The sequence below is a fragment of the Notolepis coatsorum genome (assembly GCF_963971535.1).
Source record: "Notolepis coatsorum genome assembly, chromosome: 6".
NCBI classification, from domain to species: domain Eukaryota; kingdom Metazoa; phylum Chordata; class Actinopteri; order Aulopiformes; family Paralepididae; genus Notolepis; species Notolepis coatsorum.
This window is the reverse complement of record NC_140170.1, coordinates 89,861,926-89,883,706: the sequence shown is the minus strand read 5'-3', so window position 1 is coordinate 89,883,706 and position 21,781 is coordinate 89,861,926. Positions and strand designations below refer to the sequence as shown.

Genomic DNA, 21,781 nt, shown 5'->3' with positions numbered 1-21,781 from the left:
TAAGCCGAGCGGGCCCCGTCCCCCCAATAGTACACCGCCTGGCACACTGACCCTGCAGAACAGGCAGTCAGCATGGCCGTAAGCACACAAAAAAGGTTAACCAACGGAAGCAGGCAGCGCACCGGGGAAAAACCAGGCAACAGGCTGTTAACCCTAGCCTGGAGACTGCGGACGAGACAGGCGCCAGAGGGGACAGCTGAACACAGCTGCCCCGGCGGAAGGGGCGTATGCTGGCGTTGTTGCATGACCAAGCCTCCATTTAAAAACCCCCACCCAGAGGGGTCGAGGCAGAGAAGGCTGACACGATTGGCAGACGTCATGAACGTGCAGGGGCACCCTCAACCGGTGAACCCGGGAGTTGACACTGCTCCAACACACCAGGGAATCAACCACCTCGGTGTTACCCAATGCGGTGGTTGTTCCTATAACCCCTCAAGAAAAAACTCCAAAACACACCTGCGGGTATACACCGGCTATACCGCAGTACAAGTGTTTCAGTTTTCAAAAAAGGGTTAACCCAGGCCTACGGGTCGCAAACATCACTTCGGACCGGGCCTGGCGGTACGGGAAGCACAGGGTCACCAGAGGAGGTCAAAAAACCACCCCCACAGGCCCCTCTTCGCCATGCGTGAGAGAGGAGCGAAAAATAATAGAGAACCAGCCCCTAAGCACACCGTACTTGGTATTCCCAGGCGGTCTCCCAACCAAGTACTAACCAGGACCAACCTGTGTAGCGGCCGAGATCCGACGAGATCGAGCGTGTACAGAATGGCATGGCTGTAAGCCATTACGACAGTGCTGAGTAAAAACATACCCAACCAGGGTCTCCATAGCGCTTAACCCTGTGACACCCAGACCGACCTGGCATTTTTCCCCCTGAAAAAAACCCAAGTCCCTCAGGGTACCAGAACAGCAGATCTGCATCCCCGGCAGACAACGGGTTCAACTGACCTGGACCAGCGTGACCAGAACCAGTCCCGTGCCCTAACCACGCCGACATGCCTACTCCAGGAGAAGGGCAGATATGCGTGTCGATCTTAACATGAAAAGAAGGCGCCACCCAGACGTTCGGGCGAACCGCGCCTGGTGGCCCACCCCAAGGGCGTGAGACCCCTCCACATATGTTCAGATCCATTCCGTCATCATCCCCCAGACATGAACGAGAATCCGTCGACAACCCACCCAGGTCATGGGATGTGGTCGTCGGAAGAGGAAAAACCCCCATCTCAGTTGCTTTATAAAAACGCTGTTTCAACCACAAGCAACCAAGGCGTGCCAGTCAATCGCCTGTTTACAGTGAGCTAGCACTATACGTGCGTCGGGACACACCCCCATCAATGAACAGGCTATTTAGACCTGTCATTGAATCCCCAAGGCGCCCAGGGGAACGACAAGAGGGGTGTGACACTCCCTAACTCCAACACTTCTGGAATAGAAAGAAGGAAGCATCAACAGTATGTATCCCAGTCTACACAGCCGGGGTAAAACATTTTCACATTTTTACATCCCACCACCCTCCCATAGGAAGGAGACGGGGATCCCCAGAGAGACTTCCCACGCGAGCTGTACAGATTGAAAAGAATATATTGCACCTTGAGCCATGTAAAAAACTGGTTTTAGGGCTCTCCGGGGAAGAGGCACTGAACCCATACACACTCAATAAACGAATTGAATCGAATACACACACAATAGAAAAGGACCCTTCTAGAGGGTCCACTCACTTTGACAATCTGAGGAGGAAGGCTCTGTACTCTGATGGAGGCTTCCTCACATGGAAGAAGGAGTCCGAACTCACAGAAGGCCTGAATAGGCGCTTGGTGAGAAGGAGCCCTGACCACCCCCCCTGAAAACAGATCCATCACATGGACCTGAACAGCACACGGAAGTCCTACCAACAGAGACGCGCACGGTGACGTACTCTATGGCGGGGGAATTCCTGCGGTGCACACGCCCAATATACCAGGCCGTGGGACCAGGAACTCCCCCCCCCCCCCCCCGTAACGTGCCGAACCGCCACGTGACGGGAACCTTGAAGGACAGGGGGTGTACCCCTGACCGACAGAAACAATGGGGAGAGGAAAGGTTACCAGTTCACCCCTTTACGACCCCACACCCATGATACGATGTAATGACAAAAAGAGAATATGACACAGTCATAGTCAACTCTATGAAGCGTTTTACAGCTCCACACAGCGCATGAGCTAACCTGCTATCTGATTTTTACTAAGGAAAAACACAGAATAGAGAGGGCTCTAAGAGCCCCGGTCCAACATACACATGTGCTTCTGTGGCCAGTCCAACCCAGTTGTAGGTCACATGACACACACAACCCATCATCACCTACAAAAAATGGCAAAAACACTCAACAGAGGAACGCCGTTTTTTTCACAATGAGAGAATACATCATTCTCGATTAGTATCGGCCACAGGCCTTGCTAAGCACACATGACAGCAACCAAACCATTTTCTTTTTTTAGGAAAATAAGTCTCTCCAGCAGATTTAGCACAACCTCAGCAATCAAGCTAAGAGTTACATCGCATCCCTACCACACAAAAGACACAAATAGTGCACAAACATGTCTGATAGGAGGATGAAAAAGTCCCCAGGGAACCGGGGGGGAAAAACACAATCCTCCTATTTTACCCTCAATACGGCCAGTTAAACAGGAAAACCTGTTAATATGTGAACACACTGTTCATTGTCATCACAGTCTGAGAAAGAACATTCTTTTACTCACTTGTCACCAAGCATAGCTTCATAGGTTAGTTACCTTAGTTGTGAGTACATGGTACATATAAACACCATGATGTTTCTCACACAACAACCAGATCATTACATCCCGATTTGCACGGAGAAGCTAACTGCCAGTGACAAAAACAGCTCACACATAACCCGCAACGTATCCTAAATGCATTGTAGCAACACACGTTTTGGGAAAAACACCGTTATTCACAATACATTTAGCAAAGTAAAACCAGAAGACGTGTTATGAGGTCTGGTCAACCCCGTTCCTACCCGGAACGCAGATCAGCGAAGTGCAGTCACAGACACCGTAGGAACACAGCCGCTCCTGTGTTGTCCGAACTGGGCAGCGTCACCGCCCCAACCCGCACTACAGTCCCCTGTTGATGCAACCTTGCCGTCCTGGCTCAGGGCAGGGTCGACGAAACATCCCCTGTCAAGGATGACGTCGTGGTCAAGAGTGTAAAACATGTTAAAATCAAAGCACGTTCAACAGAATAGCATCAAGCTAACGGCCGCTCCAACCGTTCGGGTGCTACTGCTTCTTTTGCTCGCGAGACGCCGAGCTAACGACGCACGCGATCAGAAGCGAGCTCACGGCGGCGCGCGAGAAGCTAAGCTACCCCGCGCCAGGCCATGGCCTATAGCAGCAAGCTAACGTTACCTAGCGACCACGACATGCTAGCCCCGCAGCTAACAGCTGACTGGCTAATAGTAGGCCCAACCTAAGCAGGCCATGCAGCGATCCAGCAGGCTAACGCAGCAGTTAACAGCTGACTGGCTAACCGCAAGCTATGAACATGTAAACAATGACATAACACTCACCCAGACAGGCCGCCGTTCTGAACCTCTCCTCACTTTTTAAGAGAAAAGAGAAAACAAGATGTCAACACCGCTTCACAACGGTGATTTTACCACACCCGACGGAATCAGCACAATACCAACTGGCCTGTGTAGCTGACTTTGAACATGAATCTGCCGCTACCGCACATTCATGCACATATCCCCTCGTGAAGGAATACTCTCATTTGGATATGAAAGATGGGGCCTTAACACGGTGACAGAGAGAATCCACTCGTCCAAAACACACAGGGATCACCAGTGTCAATGGTCGCAGCCCACTAGTTAAAACTATAATGGTCTTCAGACCAAGGTCTCCTGTCGCCTAGGTGGCTGAACAAAGGACCCTAGCCTGGGGCCGGTTTCCATAAACATTGTCAAGTAGCCCCCATAGCACTAACAGACAAGTGGAGCCTGCCAGCAAACACTACTCACCCAACCTGGAACGCACCGCTTCTCACAACAGCGGCATGTCCGACAGTTCAGCTGTGGCCTGACAGGTTTCACCCCAACAAACACAGCAAGGAACTGCAGTTGAGAAGCATGCAGCGGCGTGCTCCCAATACGAAAAACCGGTGGAGGGTTTTTAGAATGATCATCATCTTCTAGACACTCCAGTACGAAGACAATATCGCCGTATTTTCTCGAAAAATAGTGAGAGAGAAAATAAAGATATGATGTCAACGTATCCTTGTTTCCCAAAGCTGTTCCTAATCCAATTTCTTCCATCATGGTGTCAAGTGTGGGGATCTACCGAGGCACTTATTCCTTGTGGTGAAAGCGAGAAGGAGGAGAGCAGGTGACCACACACCTGCTTATGAAGGTAAGCTGATGAGGGGTGTGGTCAGACTAATACTGGTATTAGAGGTACATTTGTGGAATTTATTCAGTACGCGTGCACGTACGCGAGATAGTGCAGTGTGATGCCAAGCAGAGCCTCTAACGGCACAGAACAGGTAGGTCACAGCTAGGGGGTAATTAACAGGGTTGGTAAGTCACTGCCATGTTAACACATGAATAATGTTGTAAAATCAGGGTTATTACTTTAAGAGGATGCATTGTGGAAGTACATGGGTTCAGACTGCACTAATAATTCGTTTTCAGCAATGATGAGCAATTACCAGACCCCTCCTTTGTTCCAGACCATGATAGTACAGTATTTATGCAATTTACTGCACAACAACTCTTTAAAGCTGTTTGTCTAATGTCCTTGGCTTTCTGCCCCCTGGTTGTACACAAATCTCTGTTATGGTGTTGCAGGGAAACCCATCTATACCGTATTTCCTATTTGGAAATTATTCATTTTCGTTGGGATCTGTACAGTGACAGTAATGAATAAAGGATTCGTTCACAGTTTTTGAACCCTAGCCCTATTTCTTACTTGCCAATGATGTTGTTGATCAGCACAATCTAAGCTGTTCTTCATACTGGATACAGTCAGCTCTAGCTAGTTATCCACAAACTAATGCAAAGGCAATGGTGTCATGCTGTTGTCTGTATAAGCCAGCCCTGAAAGCAATGCTTAACCCTACTAGTACACAGTACACTAAAAGTAGATTTCAGCATTGTTATCATGGCTTGTTACTGACAGGAGCGTGACCCCATTGACTTAGCATTCGTTTGTGGATGACTAGCTGGAGCTGGCTGGTATCCAGGATGAGGGACTGCGCTGAGAAGGGACTCTATCATTCAACAACTTCATTGGTAAATATTTAGGGCTACAGTTTTAAAGATATGTGTGAACTATCCCTTTAAAGTTATGAAGCGGAGATGTGGTAAGATGGTTATCTGACCTCACCACAAGGACACAAGCATCAACAGGATGTCCAAACTGAAGAAATATGCATGTGACATTCCCAATTACTGAATAATTCAAGTAATTTCTCTTAAAAGTTCATGGTTTGCACTGCTTTGAATATTAATAGGCGGAAAATAATGTTTTTAATTTCTTTTGGAAAAAAGCCATGCTAGAAACTCCATTCCACAAATCAACAATTCCCAACAGCGGCTGGGTGTTCTAAAGAAATTAATTTTAAAAAGTGTTCCGAAAACCCCAGGTAGCTTTCACCTTGACCGCCTCACACACAGTCGCATTTGGTTTTGGTCCCAATGCATGCCACATTAACCCTTTCACTACCACACTACAGAAGGTTAACCCTTTACTATCACACTACAGACGTCTGTAGTGTGATAGTAAAGGGTTAACAAACATTATGTGTTGTTGCAGTGAAAATTAGTATGAAACACACCCTTTTCCAATCACTGGTGGAAACGTCCATCTTGCTCTGAAATGAGCCGGTCATGTGTGCATTTTGGCTCGAGTATAAGTAATTCCGCAGACGCGGCAGGGAGCGTATATTATCCTGGATGGAAATCACACATTCTGCCCTTCACCCTGACATGGCCTGGCACATGAGCATACATAATGGAAATGGTTCTAGTGTATACACTAGAAAGTGGGGTTAGCATTCGGGGGAGTGATACCAGTCAGTCTACGGCCACTCTGTGTGTGTGTGTGTGTGTGTGTGTGTGTGTGTGTGTGTGTGTGTGTGTGTGTGTGTGTGTGTGTGTGTGTGTGTGTGTGTGTGTGTGTGTGTGTGTGTGTGTGTGTGTGTGTGTGTGTGTGTGTGTGTGTGTGTGTGTGTGTGTGTGTGTGTGTGTGTGTGTGTGTGTGTGTGTGTGTGTGTGTGTGTGTGTGTGTGTGTGTGTGTGTGTGTGTGTGTGTGTGTGTGTGTGTGTGTGTGTGTGTGTGTGTGTGTGTGTGTGTGTGTGTGTGTGTGTGTGTGTGTGTGTGTGTGTGTGTGTGTGTGTGTGTGTGTGTGTGTGTGTGTGTGTGTGTGCGCGTGTGTGTGCGTGTGTGTGTGTGTCCCAGTGTCATCAGGCTGCCAAGGGATTATGCATGCTGCTGATGTCGTGTCTGCAGGGGACTCTCTCTCTCTCTCTCTCTCTCTCTCTCTCTCTCTCTCTCTCTCTCTCTCTCTCTCTCTCTCTCTCTCTCTCTCTCTCTCTCTCTCTCTCTCTCTCTATCTCTCCCTCTCTCTCTGGCAGACTCGGAGAGCCAGTCCTCATTAATATAACTAGCGCAGTGTCTGTTCGGAACTCAGCGATTGCTTGGCCCCCGGAAGTCGCGTTATAAACATGCCCATTTGGAGTGCATTATGCCTGTGCGTTAAGTAGTGTATGCCTGTGTGTAACGCATGTGATCGCTTGGCCCCCTGTAAGTGCTGCTTGCAGCATTGTCAAGAACCATGGTATTGATGCCTCCAGCATTCTCAAGAACCGCACATCCAATCAACTTCACATTTGACACAACACTTGCTTGGGCCCTCAGCGATACACCCGCCAGGCATGACGTCGATCAGAGGAGTGGTTCTCGAGATATGTGAAGGACAGACAGGAGCATAGGGAGGTGTAGTGGTTACGTCATTGCTGTTTCCCGCGCGGTCCACCCCTCTTAAAATCGCAATGTATTTCCAATGGACACATTTCTAAATCATCTCGTTTAAAACAAATAAAGCATGAACATTGGCATGGTGTACCTTTCTGTGTGTATTCATCCACAATCTATATCTCAACATGAAAATATTTACATGTAAAGGTACTACACTTCACTCTGTCAATGGCCGTGACATGTATTAGGCGACAGCACTAGTAGTTATTTTTTTACGACAAATTAAAAACCTTATAACTAACTTTATTTCAACCAAAAATTCTTAAACAATAATGTTAGTGATAGAAGGGAACTCATTTTGTGCAAAAATGGAAAGCTTGCCAATGTTCATGTAGCAGAATTATTACAATAGCCGATAATACATTTTCCCAATGATAAATCCCTATACGGGTGGACCGCGCGGGAAACTAAAGTGACGTCAGACTACACCTCCCTATTATGGCTATTTAAACTCAGGATGCTGCTACAGAATAGAATATAATAGACTACAGCACCACCTATTGGCCAAACGGCACCCCATTTGTCACAACCACTTAGGCATCTTATCTACACATGTCCGCCACGTGTGGTTGCAATAGCACAAAGTGTTCAGGAGAGATTAATTTCTTTGTAATATAAGCTCTTCCACATTTGAGCAAAGCAAAGCAAAGCCGACTATCATTATTATCATCATGATCAAACTTTTATTTACTGTAAAACTCGTAAAATCATTGAGGTTTTGCCCTCATTTTCAATGATGAAGAGTGAGGCTACGTTTAGACGAGCGTTTTGGGATGGAAGTCTGAACAGAAACCGCAAAAGTCGTCTTGCGGTTTCACTTTTAATTTTGCGTTTAGACAAGCGTTTTGGGGTGGAATTCTCCGTGCAGACGAGGCTGTAACAACTCGAGACAACGGAGCCCCGCTGTCACACGATTGGCGCATATGTCACATGATGTGCTGTGAAGACCCGCCCTACTCTGCCTCTGATTCGCAGAGTGTGGGTGGGGAATGTGATTGGACCAAAGCAGAGTCACTCACAGACAGTGGGTCCAGTCATAATAGTTGTGATAGCCGCGGGACAGATTCTTGTGTATTTAAAAGTACTGCCAATGTAGCCTTCAGGTGATCGCCATGGATAGAATCAGACATGCTTTGTTTACGCTTCTAGGCTACTGGCGCATGCCTGTGATGTAAGCAGTAGGCGCGACGAGAGCCTTGACGACCCTTTCGTCATCGTTTTATGCGGTTTGACAGTTTAGACGAGAGCGCAAAGGTTTACCGTTTCTAGGAATTCCACCCTGGAAGGTGGTCTCACTTTTTTACGGTTTCACCCCGTAAAAACGCCGTTTCCGTATAAACGAAAGGCACATCTGAAAAAATATTTTTGCGGATTCACCTGCTAGCGTTTCCGTCTAAACGGGGCCTGAATAGACAGTTCAAATTAAAAGTTGTAACATAACATAAAAACAAAGCTAAAAACAGGGGAAATCACCTAAAATACAAAAAAATACTAAGAAAATCTGGTAAAACAGCTACAGACTGATACACAGTGTAAAGTAAAGTTCCAATCCAGCAACAATATGATGTAAGGTGGTAGTTTATCAATAAGGGCTTTGTATATAAGCAAATACCAATGATTATTGTGTGTATCTGCAAGAGAAGACCAACCAACTTTGTCATACAGGAGACAGTGGTGAGTATCATACCTGTCACCAGTAATGAATCTGAGGGCCGAGTGACAGACCAGAGTCGAGTGGTGTAAGAGTGGAAGCAGCAGCATGTCAATAAATTACCAAAATATGTATACTTGGTGACTCTCACAATGTTAGAACCACTGGGCCCGTTCCCCGTACGTGGATAACTGAGTTAGCCGGATAATCTTCAGGATAACTTGACATAAGTCATGCTTTTCGGTTCCACGAAGCAGGTTTGGCTAAATCACTATGGCAACAGATCGAAAAATTTTAACCTGCTCCAGCGCAGGTTTAGTTAAGTTAGCTGGATACGCTGGCCACTCCCTCGGAAAAGAAATGCCAGCTCCCTTCCTCAGAGATCCCATTATACCATTCTGAATAATGTTTTTGTGCTTAGTTTTTCTAGAATTAAAATACATTAAACTGGTAACAGAAATGCTTTTGAAATGTAAAATAATAGACCTAAAATGCTGATAATAAATCATATTCAGCCTATGGATTTACTTTGTCCTAAATAATGCACGTCATAGCTATACGGCGCACGCGACACACACTATGTGGTTATTTTAATAACGGAAATGTGAATCTCATTCGATTATTCACTCCATCAAGCCTACTGCCAGCAGGCACATTTAAAGAAATATAATCAGATTGATTGGGGTAATGAGGGACTTAAAATTTGCCTATAGATATGCATTTAACTTGTCTGCGATATCTTCCTGTTAGAAAACCATGGTTTTCGGGAATCGACATCTGCTGCCTTTTCAGCTAAGGCGGCCACGCGCAATTATCCTGAGTACTCAAGTCTGGTTCGAATTAACAAGAGTTTTTGCGACTGGATCAGCCTTCGAGGAACCGATATAGCCTGATTTCAATCATCGGGTTAATTGAATCTGGCTAATGGGACTTTTGATCGACTTAGTTGAACCACGTACGGGGAACGAGGGGCCTTGTTCACAGTGGATATATGCAAACCACTACCACTAGTCAATATATCTGGCTCTAGTGAACTGCATAATCTTTGTTTTACTTGCATTAAGAACCAAACGATTAACAAGCGCTTCCTGAAGGGCATTAAAGGAAAATTGCAAGTTCTCAATGGCCAGTTGTACAGCATCAGCAATACAATACACAATAGTGTCATCCGCATAATGATGGGCTTGCCAACCATTCAAGGAAGAGACAATATCATTGATATAAATGGTGAAGAGGACAGGACCCACAATTATTAACAAAAATGCAGCCTTCCCACCTCTTGCAGAGACAAGTCGCATTTCTTTCCTCTCTCCCTAGGCCTTCAAGGCCGTTCCTACCGCCGCCTCTACTGCTCCATGGAGCCCGACGCTGCTATGCTCTGTGCTTCGTGCCGGTGGCCGGACTATACTCAAATCAACTCTAAATGGATCTAATCAGTGGATTGCATATTTTCTTCAAGAAGCAGAATAAGGCTAACCCTCTCTGCCTATTGGGACATCATAATCGGGCTACCAACTTGAAGACGTGGTCATTTTTGGATTATCGAAGCTTTTGGACTGCAATAAGAAGATTTTGGATCTGTTTACCGCGCACAGGATCTACCAAAATGAACTGATAAGACACTTGGACACTTGGACTAATAATGCATTCAGTCATTTGGACGGAGTTGTTAAAACTCACTCCACTCAAATCAATAGAGTTATATTCCACTCTATTCAAATCAAATTTAAAGTGACGTGGCTGGGATAAATTGTGCCAGTCAGCCAAAACAAATTCCTGGACCAAGGTCGAACCAGAGAGCTGTGGAGTCGAAGGCCCTCTGGGAGATAAGAGTGGCGAGCGGCTTCCCACACCCACAATCCCTACCTCCCCCACCCAGGACTTGGCTTGTGCACTCCCCCCCACCTTCCCCCCCCTCCAGTCCCACCCACCCCCCCCCCCCTTCCTCTGCATTGGCGCTGCACTGTCGGCTGCCTCGTGTGAGGGATCACTCCCCCCCCCCCCCCTACAGCCCTGTAACAACCCCAACCCACTCCCCCCTCCTTCCGTAAATGGCGCTGCCTATGACGGCTGCCAGTCTGTTTGCGGTGGTGAATATGCATATGTTTGTCTCAAGGCTCTGTACCATTATTACTATCTAAAATGTAATAATTGTGGAATATTACTGTAATGAGCTGTATGTGTATGATCCAAGCGTCCTATGATCCTCATAGGAGCATAACAGAAAAAAGCATTCCATGTGAAGGTATTCTGTATCTTTGCATGTCAACTAATAAAGAAACTTGAACTTGAAACTTGAGCATTTCCCGACTTCACACACTGTCACCTCTCAAATAAATAATTCTGAAACCAATCACACACCTTTCTATGGAACCGCGAAGTGGCCATAAGAGAAAATAATATATATCGAGGCTATGTTTTACTACATTGAGCGCTCAAAATGCTATTGCATGTGCACAAGGTACAATTCGTTCCTACGTTTTGATTAATGTGTGCGCACAAGATACTATTTGTTCCCACGTTTTGATTAATTTGTGCGCACAAGATACAATTAATTCCCTCATTTTAGTTAATGTGTTCAAATTAAATAATTAAATACTTTTAGCATTCATTCAAATTCAGTCACTATCATTGCATTCAATTGATAAATACTGGTTAGTTTACTAGATTAGGATATCAATCACCTTGTGTTTGCTATAGTAGAGTCGTATTAACAGCTAATTGGCTTCATGGGGTTACATCACGGTACATTCTTTAAAATTACAGGCCTAATTATGTGAGGCATGTTATCAAAACATTCCTAAAACATTAAGTGACTCTTAACCATTGTGTATGGGTTTTCTCTGTCAAATTCTAAATGAATCATGTTCATGCGTTAACCTTGGACTTTTACTCTGATATTTTAATTGTTTTAACTAGCCCTAATATGCCTTAATAACATGGAGTCAGGGCAGAAGGTTGGTATAAGCTATGACTCTCTGGCAAGTTGTCAGAAAACTGCAAACTGGTGCATGGTGGGCAGACTTTGTTCAACATAGGTTCAATTTGAAGAAAAAAATTAATTTACGTCAGGTTGATGTTATAGGTTAGTCCTACAGTGGGTGCACTTGGAGGCTCATTGCCATCAATGTATAAAATTATGTGGATGGATGCATGATTGACTCTCATAATTAGTCCTGTGATTGACTGTGGGAAGTCAATTACTGGTTTTGATTTTGTTTAAGTTCATCACTGCCTTCCAAAATATTGCCGGGTTTGAAAAGGAGCTACTATAGTGATTTGGTCTAAATAATAATCTGACTTGGCCCTTCTCACAGATGAAGTACATTTATTTCAAGATTTGGCTAAACGATCTCCAGGGAGTATGGCATGAGACCAGGCACAATTACTTTCTAAACAAAGCTGATACTCTAAAGTCTAAACTCTGCCTTTTATTCCGAGTTCCTTGAATGGAGCATGTATATCAACTATTTAAATAAAAGTTTCTATGAAAAAATCCAGTGTCACCTGAACATCCGAAATCTCAGACCTACAATCACTATGTAAAATATCCGTTAAAGAAACATACTCTCCAATCGCACACTTCTGACACATGCAATAGGGCAGTGATCACTAGAGCTGCCGCGGTATTGATGTTTTCCTTACCGCACACATTTGCGAAATATTTCCTACCGCTGCGGTTATTACCGCACACACACACACACAAAAAAAAGTTTGAATGCATTTTTTTTTGTAGTCTACTCTTTATAGCATATAGCCTGCCTCTAGTCTAAATGTCTATCTTTAGAGGATGACTTTGCAGCATGAATATTGTTTGGGATTCGGCAAGCACGCATTCGTTAAAAGTGAAACACGGATTCGAAGTATCCCCTCTGTGTCGCGACCCTTTCTTCTTCTTATTATTATTATAACGTTACTACTTATGATTACAAAGGCATTCGTTTTGTGGCATTACGTTATATAGTTACACGTTCGTATTTACCGGACCATAGCAAGGCAAGCGTTACTCAATTCATATCTCAGTTCCTTTCTTTGCTCAGAGCGTGCAGAGTTGTACCCATTCTGCGGTCTGTTAATAAAGTTTTCAATCAGACAAGTGTATAGAACGAAGGGCTTTTATTATAACATTTCGTTGCAGTAAAATCATTATGCCTCGTTCCCTGAGGAGCGACGGTACGTCGGTAATCCACTCCGGTCTCCGGTGGGAGCTAACGTATATTAGCCGTGTTGTGACTGAGCTCTGATCAATGGCTGAGATTCAGGAAGTAAAAGCACTGCAAGACGATCCATCGTGTGACGCGTCTCTCTTCTGACCAATCAGTGGTCTGCAATGTTTCACATGACTTTTCTGGTACCCAATAGGGTCGCTTGGAACCTCGATAGAGGAGTAGGGTATATCTGCAGAGCCGCAAGCCCAACGAGAGAAGGGTGCTTTATTATTATAAAAAAAAAAACAGCGGTGACGCGGTATTCAGCCTACTCTTGCGGTGGGCGTGATGTAACAGCGATACCGCGGTAATGCGGTAATCGCGGCAGCTCTAGTGATCACTAATAACTAGCTTGATGATACCTCAGGCAATCATTTTCTCAATTCTACTGGAAAATATAAAATCTAATCTTGCAATTTAGCATAGCAAAACTGTATGAAATATCAAACATCCAAAAAGGTACTTTTTTCCAGCTCTGTCCAGAGATGTTCTGTACCAAATTTGGTGATGGCTGCTCAAAGTTTGTAGGAGTAGCGACGACAACATTCAAAATAGAGGAAAATCAAGTATCCGGATGAAGGGTTCTCGAGAAACTCTGAGGGCAGGACAGACAAAGCGCAGACACATACAAGCGAGATTCCACCCTTTATAGTTGGACGCAATTCACTCCCTCTGATTCAGGCTCCGCACTTCCAACTGTCCTGCTGTGAGCTTTTCAACCAGACAAACTTGTCACTCAAACACTTGCCTACAAAACTGCAATTTCTGCCATGTTTTCCTTTCTTCCTTCCTCTCTTTATCTTTATCTTTTCTTTCTCTCTATCTCTGTCTCCCTGCGCCTCCTTCCTATTTTTCTAAGGCAGAGGCAGGGAGCGAAATTAACTTTTTGACTCACCGGCCAGTGGCGGGTAGATGGGAAGAATCTACCCGCCAAGCATATTTCTTACCCGCCAACTTTTTTTGATACACATTTTTTTTATTATTATTATTTTATATAGATTTTTTTTTAATAAAATATATATATTATATAATCATACTTGTGATTGTGTTATCTGCGAGACATCGCCACCTCGCTGTCTGCAAACAGCTCCACTGTCTGTGTGTATACTCGAGTGGCCTCCAGCTCCAGCAAGGATTCTCCGGGGGTGCAGCTGGGCCCTAAACGCTACATTCAGCATGCAAAATAATTCTCCGACGCTGCACCTGGACCCTAGTCAGCAGCCCTCACTCATGCGATGTAAACCAGGGACTCGAATACGCATGTTGTTGTTGTAGGACATTGATGCCAAGAGCTATCTGTAGCTACTGCTGGATGGCGTTGGGACAACGCCTCAGTGAACTATTTAGTTTACTGCGACATTCCGTAGTGACTAGTTACCTAGCCAACGGAGGTATTATGCACTGGACTATTGCTGGAGGATTTGTTGATGTCGGGAGCTATCCGTAGCTAGCCGGCTGGATAACGTTACACAATGCCTCGTGTATTAAACTAAGTGAATAGTTGACTGGGTCATTTTGTAACGGTAGCTAACGTTATCTCACGAAGGTCCCACACTGACTAGACTAACGTCACGGTGAGGCAATAGCCTCTGTTTACATGCAGGCATTAGCAGCAGCAGCAGTGCTAACTAACGTCACGGTGACTCGGAGGCAATAGCCTCTGTTTACATGCAGGCATACAGAAACAGGTGGGGAGGGGCTAGCAGCAGTGCGCAGTGCGCGCTTCATGTCGGCTGAGACAGCGAGTGAGAACTCCGCTAAAGAATTGGATCATGATTTTCGGTTTTCACATGACTATTTGATAGCCCGTCACACGGCGCTCAGACGTCTCAGTGGGAGGCGCCAAACGTAAAAACTGAGCGCAAATGGCGGGTGGCGCTCTCTAGTTTCGGTCCCTGGGCAGAGGATACAGAGGTCAGACATGATTTATCTTATCATATCCCGTCGGGGGGGGGGGGGGGGGTGGTTCTGGGTTCAGTAACGGCTAGCTGAAATGTCAAGAAAGACTCTAAACAGATGTCTGTGTGACATCCTCTCCGGTGTGGTACAACCAAAGAATCGCGCCTCTCCCTCTATGCAGAAGACATACATGGGTGGTTTGTTTTTAGTATATGGCTGAACAGTGCTTTCAGAAACACGGCACAGGGCTCTCTGAATAGGAACCCTCCCGGGCTTCCCACTCTCCAAGACATTTACAACAAGCGTTGCATGGGTAAGGCTAAGAGAATAATCAAAGACTCTAGCCACCCAAACAACTGCCTCTTTGAACTGCTGCGGTCAGGCAAGCGATACCGGAGTCTCATGGCAAGCACAGAGAGACTCAGAAGGAGCTTCTATCCCCAGGCCATCAGGATGCTCAACGACAATAAGACTATGTAACAAACCATCAAATACACTCACAGCACACACATCCACACGCACACACTCACTTTAAATAAACAACTCACTGTAGCACCCACTTTACCCACTTTAGACACTTTAACACACTTTATATTTATATTTATTGGTAAAGAGATTTGCACTACAACTCATACCTCATTGCACCTTACCCTACGTTGTACCTCATCCCATTTCTGCATTGTACTTTATATTGTATTGTAACTCAGTTAAAAAAAATTTCCTACTCTGTATTGTATATTGTATATATGTATATTGAACACTTTTGTTTTGAACATTTTTGTTTACACTCGTTACGTACTTTTGACTTCTATTTTTTTACTTATCTATTTTATTTGTATCTAGCACACTCTCAGGAGCAGAACATACGGTTATCCTATGACCATAGTTATATGAGTATAGCGAGCGCTCTGCGCTCAAGTGGAACATATCCTATATCAGTCTAATACTGAATAAATTTCTTCACATGTACACACCCATCCGCCTGGCCACACCCCCATCCGCTCCTCTACATAATCGGGGATGTGGCCATACTAACAGCTCCTTCCCAAGTCTTTCACCACCGAAGGCGAAGACCACGGGGTCCTCAGTGAGTCCAGCGCAGAGCGCTCGCTATAATCATATAACTATGGTTATAGGATAACCGTATGTTATATAGCATATAGCTTACGCTCTGCGCTCAAGTGGAACACAGGAGCTGAGCAGAGCGGAAGCTCGACAAATGTACCCGCTGAGGCACCCCACAACCATCAGAACCGGGGAGGACCCGAGCCCCTGGACCCCCCTAGTGGAGGACGGGAGGGAATCGGATCCGACTGTGCGAAGAGGGTTTAGCAACTCAAACACACAGGATGAGCAGATCGTGGGACTTACCTTCCTGGCAAGGCCGTAGCAGCGGAGTGCGAAGGAGGACCCAGCCCCAGGAAGGGTCAGGACCCCCTGGAAAAAGGGGGCCTGGTGAGGCCAACGACGCCGCAGCATCGAGACCCCACCAGGCGGTCACTAGTGACACCACTAGTCTGGACCTGGGCCCGGCGGACCGGGACATACACAGGGATCCCAGAGGGGTACAAGAACCACCTTGACAGCCCCCTCCCAGCCCCGTCAAGCAGGAGAAGAGAGGGGTGAAAAGAATGGAGAAGGACCAGGCTCCTTTAGCACAGCGCAAGGTACAACACAATATGGACCAAGCAATAGTGAAGGATAACACGCAGTGACATAACCACGAACACCTCCATAACATCAACCCATGCAACGCCCGGGCCAACCCGGCATTTTCCCCCCGAAAAAGCACAAGTCCTTCAGGGTACCAGAACAGCAGATCTGCGCCCCGGCGGACAACGAGTTAACTGAACTGGTCCGGCGCGACCAGAACCAGTCCCGTGTCCTAATCACGCCACCATCCCCAGTCCTAAGAGGGAGGTAGGTACGCATTTCGATCCAAAACATCACAGAGGGTGCCAACAAGACGGTCAGAACATAAAGCACCGCGCCCGGTGTCCCACCCCAAAAGCATGAGACCCCTCCGCCAATGCTTTGATCTATTCCGTTATCTCCCCCCAGAGATGAACGAGAATTCATCGAGACTAACCCAGTACACTGGCGCTCGGAAGAGACAAACTCCATCCTAGTGGCCCCATAAAAACGCTGTTTCAATGATGAGCAACCAAGGCGCGCAAGCCCATGCATGGTTCCACACAGAAGCACCCAGGGCCAGCACTATGTACACGTCGAGACCCAAAACATATCAATGGTAATTCTAACAAGAAACCAGATAACGTTCCCTCCAAGCCGCCTGGGAGAGCGGCAGGAAGCCAAGACACAGATATGGGTCCCATATGACGCGTCCGAGGGAAAACACCCCTGTCAACCCTGCCCTGTATAAAAGAGAGGAGACTTCCCACGTGAGTAATAATTGAAAAGATATATGTAACATCGAGCTACGTGACCAAGCTCAAGACATATGCAACAGAGCGCAGAGCAGAACTTCTTTTTAAGTTCTCACGCACCGCATAACTCATCTTGACAATAACAGAGGTCCACAACATGGAGCCTGAAAATAACTCACAGAAGTCTCACAACCAATAGAAACGCACCCAGTGACGTACTCTATGGCGGGGGGAATTCCGTGATCCACCTGCCCAAATATAGCGTGGGACCAGGGAACTCCCTTCCCCCCCCCCCTCTCCCTACCCTGTGACGCGCTGACCCAACAGCGTGACAGGAAGCCCGAAGGACAGGAGGTCCAACCCCCTGACCAATCAGAAAAAAGGGGAGGGAGGGTTTATCAGTTCACCCCCTCATGACCCCTCACCCCTGATACAATGCAATGACAAAGCAGAGCCATGACACCAGTCATAGCGTGCTACAAGGTAACAGCTTCACATAGGCTCATGTGCGAACCTGCCACCTGAATATTTACACCTTTACCCTAAAGGAAGAAAAAACACAGACCAAGAGAGGGGCCAAGGGCCCTGATACAAGAGCTTACACATGTAACTTCTGTAGGCCAACACCGAACCCAGTTGTGGATCTTAAACGTGAAAACGATACACACAACCCTCCATCACAACAAAAAAAGGGCAAAGGTACACTCTCACTACTGTAAGAGGAACGCCGTTTTTCATGATGAGAGAAGACATAAGTCCTTGATTAAGTACTGGTCACAGGCCTTGCTAAGTCCACATGACAGCGACCAAACAATTTTCAGAAACAATTGCCTCTCTCTAAGCAAGAGAAACAGTACTGTATTTGCAAATCTGCCATAAATGTATAGATGTAGCAGTACTGTCTATCTGTATGTCATGTATGTCATATATGTCCTGATGAATTGAAAATGGGGGACCCTGATGTAAACAAGACGAAAGTCTTTCTCTGGTCTGTGTGTATTGAGCTGTACTGTATTGTACCCATTCTGCAATCTGTTAATAAAGTTTTCAATCAATCAATCAATGTCCAATGGACATCTTACCTGCACCAAGGAACGCAGGGGGAAAGGCCGCAACACAGGTTGGTCTCCACGTTGACGAAGGCCTCTCGCTGGCGGGGTAAAAAGAAGCTATGGCCGGAGAGCTCCGGCGAGACGCCCCCCTCCTGCAGCCGGTCATGGTGCAGGCCCGACTACATCTTCTGTCAAAGATGATGTCGTAGTCAGAGTGCCAGGGCCTGCTATTCTCACGGCTAATGCCAATGGTTGTAGCACAAGCTAACAGCTAACTCTAGGCTAACTGATAGCATCAAGCTAACGTTCCCAGCCGAGCGAAAAACGGGTAGCTAACGTCGTAGCTAACAGCTAACTGGCTAACAGTTAGCTCAAACTGGCTATCGCTAACCACTAGCTAACGCAGAAGCAAGCTAAGCGGCTACCACTGAAAACTGTACAGCGTAAGAAAAGCAATACAGGCCAACACTTCAGACAGCCGCTGTCTTTTCCTCTTCTCATCCGAAGAAAGAAGGGGAAAAAAGGCAATACACGTCCCTCTTCAGAACGGTGTTTACCAGACACAGTGGTGCCGGCAACAAGTCCCTCGCGGACTATAGCCGACTTGAGCATGGAGATATTCTCATAATGAAACACCAAGCTCACCTCCCTCGCGCCGGGTGCTTTTCATCTTTGAAAATCGGGGCCAGCACGGCGACAGAGGGTATCCGTTTGTCCAGAGACCCGGGGAATTGAACCGCAGATTCGGAATCACGGCCCCAAGAAAACAAAGCTCTTACTCGACGAGGAGCTAATGTTAACGTGGGCATCAAACCAGAACCCCCTCCACGCCGCTAAGTGGCAGCGAAAAAGGATACCAGCCTGGAGCCGGCCTTCGTAAGCTGTGTAGTTGTTCCCCCCACAACTGACACACCTGGCACCTGCGTCGCAAAAACATCACCCGCCCCGAGAGGCCGTCAGCCCTCACACGGCCGAGCGCCTCCCAAGCAAAGTGTCCAACTGCAGGGCCAGAGGTAATGCCGGCGGGGATTGCTCAGCGACACGAGCCCCTAATACGAAGCGCCGGTGGAAGTCAGAATGAACATCATCTTCTAGACACTCCGGTGGCGAAGACATTATCGCTGTATTTCCTCGAAAATAGTGAAAGAGAAAACAAAGATATAATGTCAACGCAGCTCCTTCTCTTCAACGTAGCTCCTTTCCAACTATTTTGGCACTAAACTCAAGTGGTGTATACAGACACTTGTCGGTGCTGAAAATAAGGAAGGAGCTGTTAGTATGGCCACATCCCCGCTTATGTAGAGGAGCGGATGGGGGTGTGGCCAGGCGGATGGGTGTGTACATGTGAAGAAATGTATTCAGTTTTAGACTGATATAGGATATGTTCCACTTGAGCGCAGAGCGTAAGCTATACGCTATATAACAGGAAAAAGCATTTCATATAAAAGTATTCTGTATTTTTGTATGACAACTAATAAAGAAACTTGAACTTGAACTAAAGAGAACTATGAGAGACCTTGAATTTTGGACAATAAAACCTGTGAGGTGTTCATCCCCCTGACTTTGACTGAAATGCCTGAGATTTAACAACAAATAAGAAAAATCGATATAGTCCTGTGATTAGATCTGGAGGTTTCTATATGCGTGTGTGTTTGAGTTGGATGCACGCATGTGTGTAAATATAGACACGTGTAACATACCCTAGGGTTAGCGGTCAGGTGGCGTAGCGGAGATTGTGCTCGTCACCAATGCAAGAGGCTGCGGTCTCGACTCCCGGAGAGTCAGCATTGCCTAGGCTCGGGCTGATCGCTATACTAACTCGTTTGGCTGAGTTAGGGGGAGGGGAGCCGTGGGTGGGTCCTGGGCGTTGTGGACAGTGACCCCTACAGTTCGGTCAGGGCGCCTGCTCAGCGAAGGTAGGATCTGGTGAGAGGTAGTGCGGCCTCCCACACGTTACACTCTCCCAGTGAGAATCTGCGCGGCCAGGCTGGCTGCCGGCTGGCTGCACATGCGTCGGAGGAAAGCATGTGACAGTCTCCGGCCTCTCGGACCAACAGTAGGGGAAAGTGCGCAACAACCAGGAAGGGGGTTGGGAATTGGCATAACGACTAACAGTGGGATGAGAGAAAAATCGGAAAAAGAATGAGGGGGAAAAAGATTAAAAAAAAAAAAAAAAAAACATAGCCTAGGGTTGTTGGGAGCTATGTGTGACTCCATTTTCTACTCTGGTGGGGATTTTAGAATGCAGCTCCTAATTATTCACCACTGTGGCCTTTAATTTGTCGCTATTTGAGCACTCAGCGATGCACCCGTGTTTGATTTGATGAAACACTGTTGCTCAGAGAGCCACATATTGATTTAATGCATCAATGTTTACACTTCATTTTTATGGGGAGCATAATGTAATTTAATAATGTTCAGTTTAATACTCAAATACCCTCTGGGGCATGTGTGTTTTAAATATGCACACTCATACACTTTTTTCAATAGACCTCCCTTTATAGAGCCCATGCATTTTAAGCCATATATTATCGACGCGCTGTACCATGTCCTTGTATATGGCTCAATTATGCATACTGTTCATACGTATATAGCCAGCGGGTATGTTCACTTGCACCCGGGTCGAAAGACAGCTACAAATTTTATTTTTATGGGTCAATACTCAAGGCAATTTGTACCAAGCTTGTCCTGCAGCAAGGCTGTTCAGACCGGACCCGTTACCTGCACTGCATACTGTTTACGTTCCTGTGTACCACATGCAGAGCTGTCACTACACTCATGGGGGCCCTCTGCAAAATAATTACTCTTGGGGGCCCCACCCTCAGATCTCCGTACCTGAGCCGGTACAGCCGTTTCAACACTTTGCAGTACGTTGAAATGATGTTCGACATGATGATTGACATTCGGAGGGGCCCCCTGATTGATTGGTTGAAATTATTTTTGATGGACAATTGACGTTCTGAGGGGCCCTCTGATTGGCCGACTGACCTCCCTTTGATAGATTAATAACTAGGGCCTTGATTAAATAATTAGACTACTAATTCAGCAGTCATACTAAGACTTCTTTCAAAAAGAAAAAAACTTCTGATTGGTAGGTGGCTCAGTTAAGGAAGGATGATCAGTGATTTGCCCCCTGACCACAAGTATAGGTTAACCGTCTGTAGTGTGGTAGTGAAATGGTTATTGCAGCCCAGCCGGTGACTCTCACTCTTCTGACTCTCACTCTTCTGACTCTATCTCTCTCTCTTTCTCTCTCTTTTCAGTTGACCTACCTGCCGCCACCGTGGGGGGATTGTAAGTCCACCCCCATGGACTCTGACTTCTACAGCTCCTACAGCATCACCGCCTGCCGCATCGACTGCGAGACACGCTACCTGGTGGAGAACTGCAACTGCAGAATGGTGCACATGCCTGGTAAGAGCCACCACCACCAACAACAACAACAACAACTTCTCACTCATCCTGGCTGTCAGATACTAGAGATGTAGAGTGTTACAGCAACTGCTGCTAGAAAAAGGCTTCAATTTATTTGTAGATGCCAACAACAAAA

At 46.4% G+C, this 21,781-nt stretch overlaps 1 protein-coding gene across 3 annotated transcripts in view; it reads left to right on the top strand.

The window, feature by feature from the left end:
- The window catches only part of asic1b (acid-sensing (proton-gated) ion channel 1b), a gene marked incomplete at its 5' end in the record, with an annotated part of 514,910 nt that overhangs the window by 438,038 nt on the left and 55,091 nt on the right, over positions 1-21,781 (top strand). For all 3 annotated transcript variants that reach the window (XM_084316401.1, XM_084316399.1, XM_084316400.1), the window contains one exon: positions 21,495-21,645. In XM_084316401.1, coding sequence (XP_084172527.1) covers positions 21,495-21,645 — 151 coding nt within the window. The remainder of the gene's footprint in view (positions 1-21,494; positions 21,646-21,781) is intronic.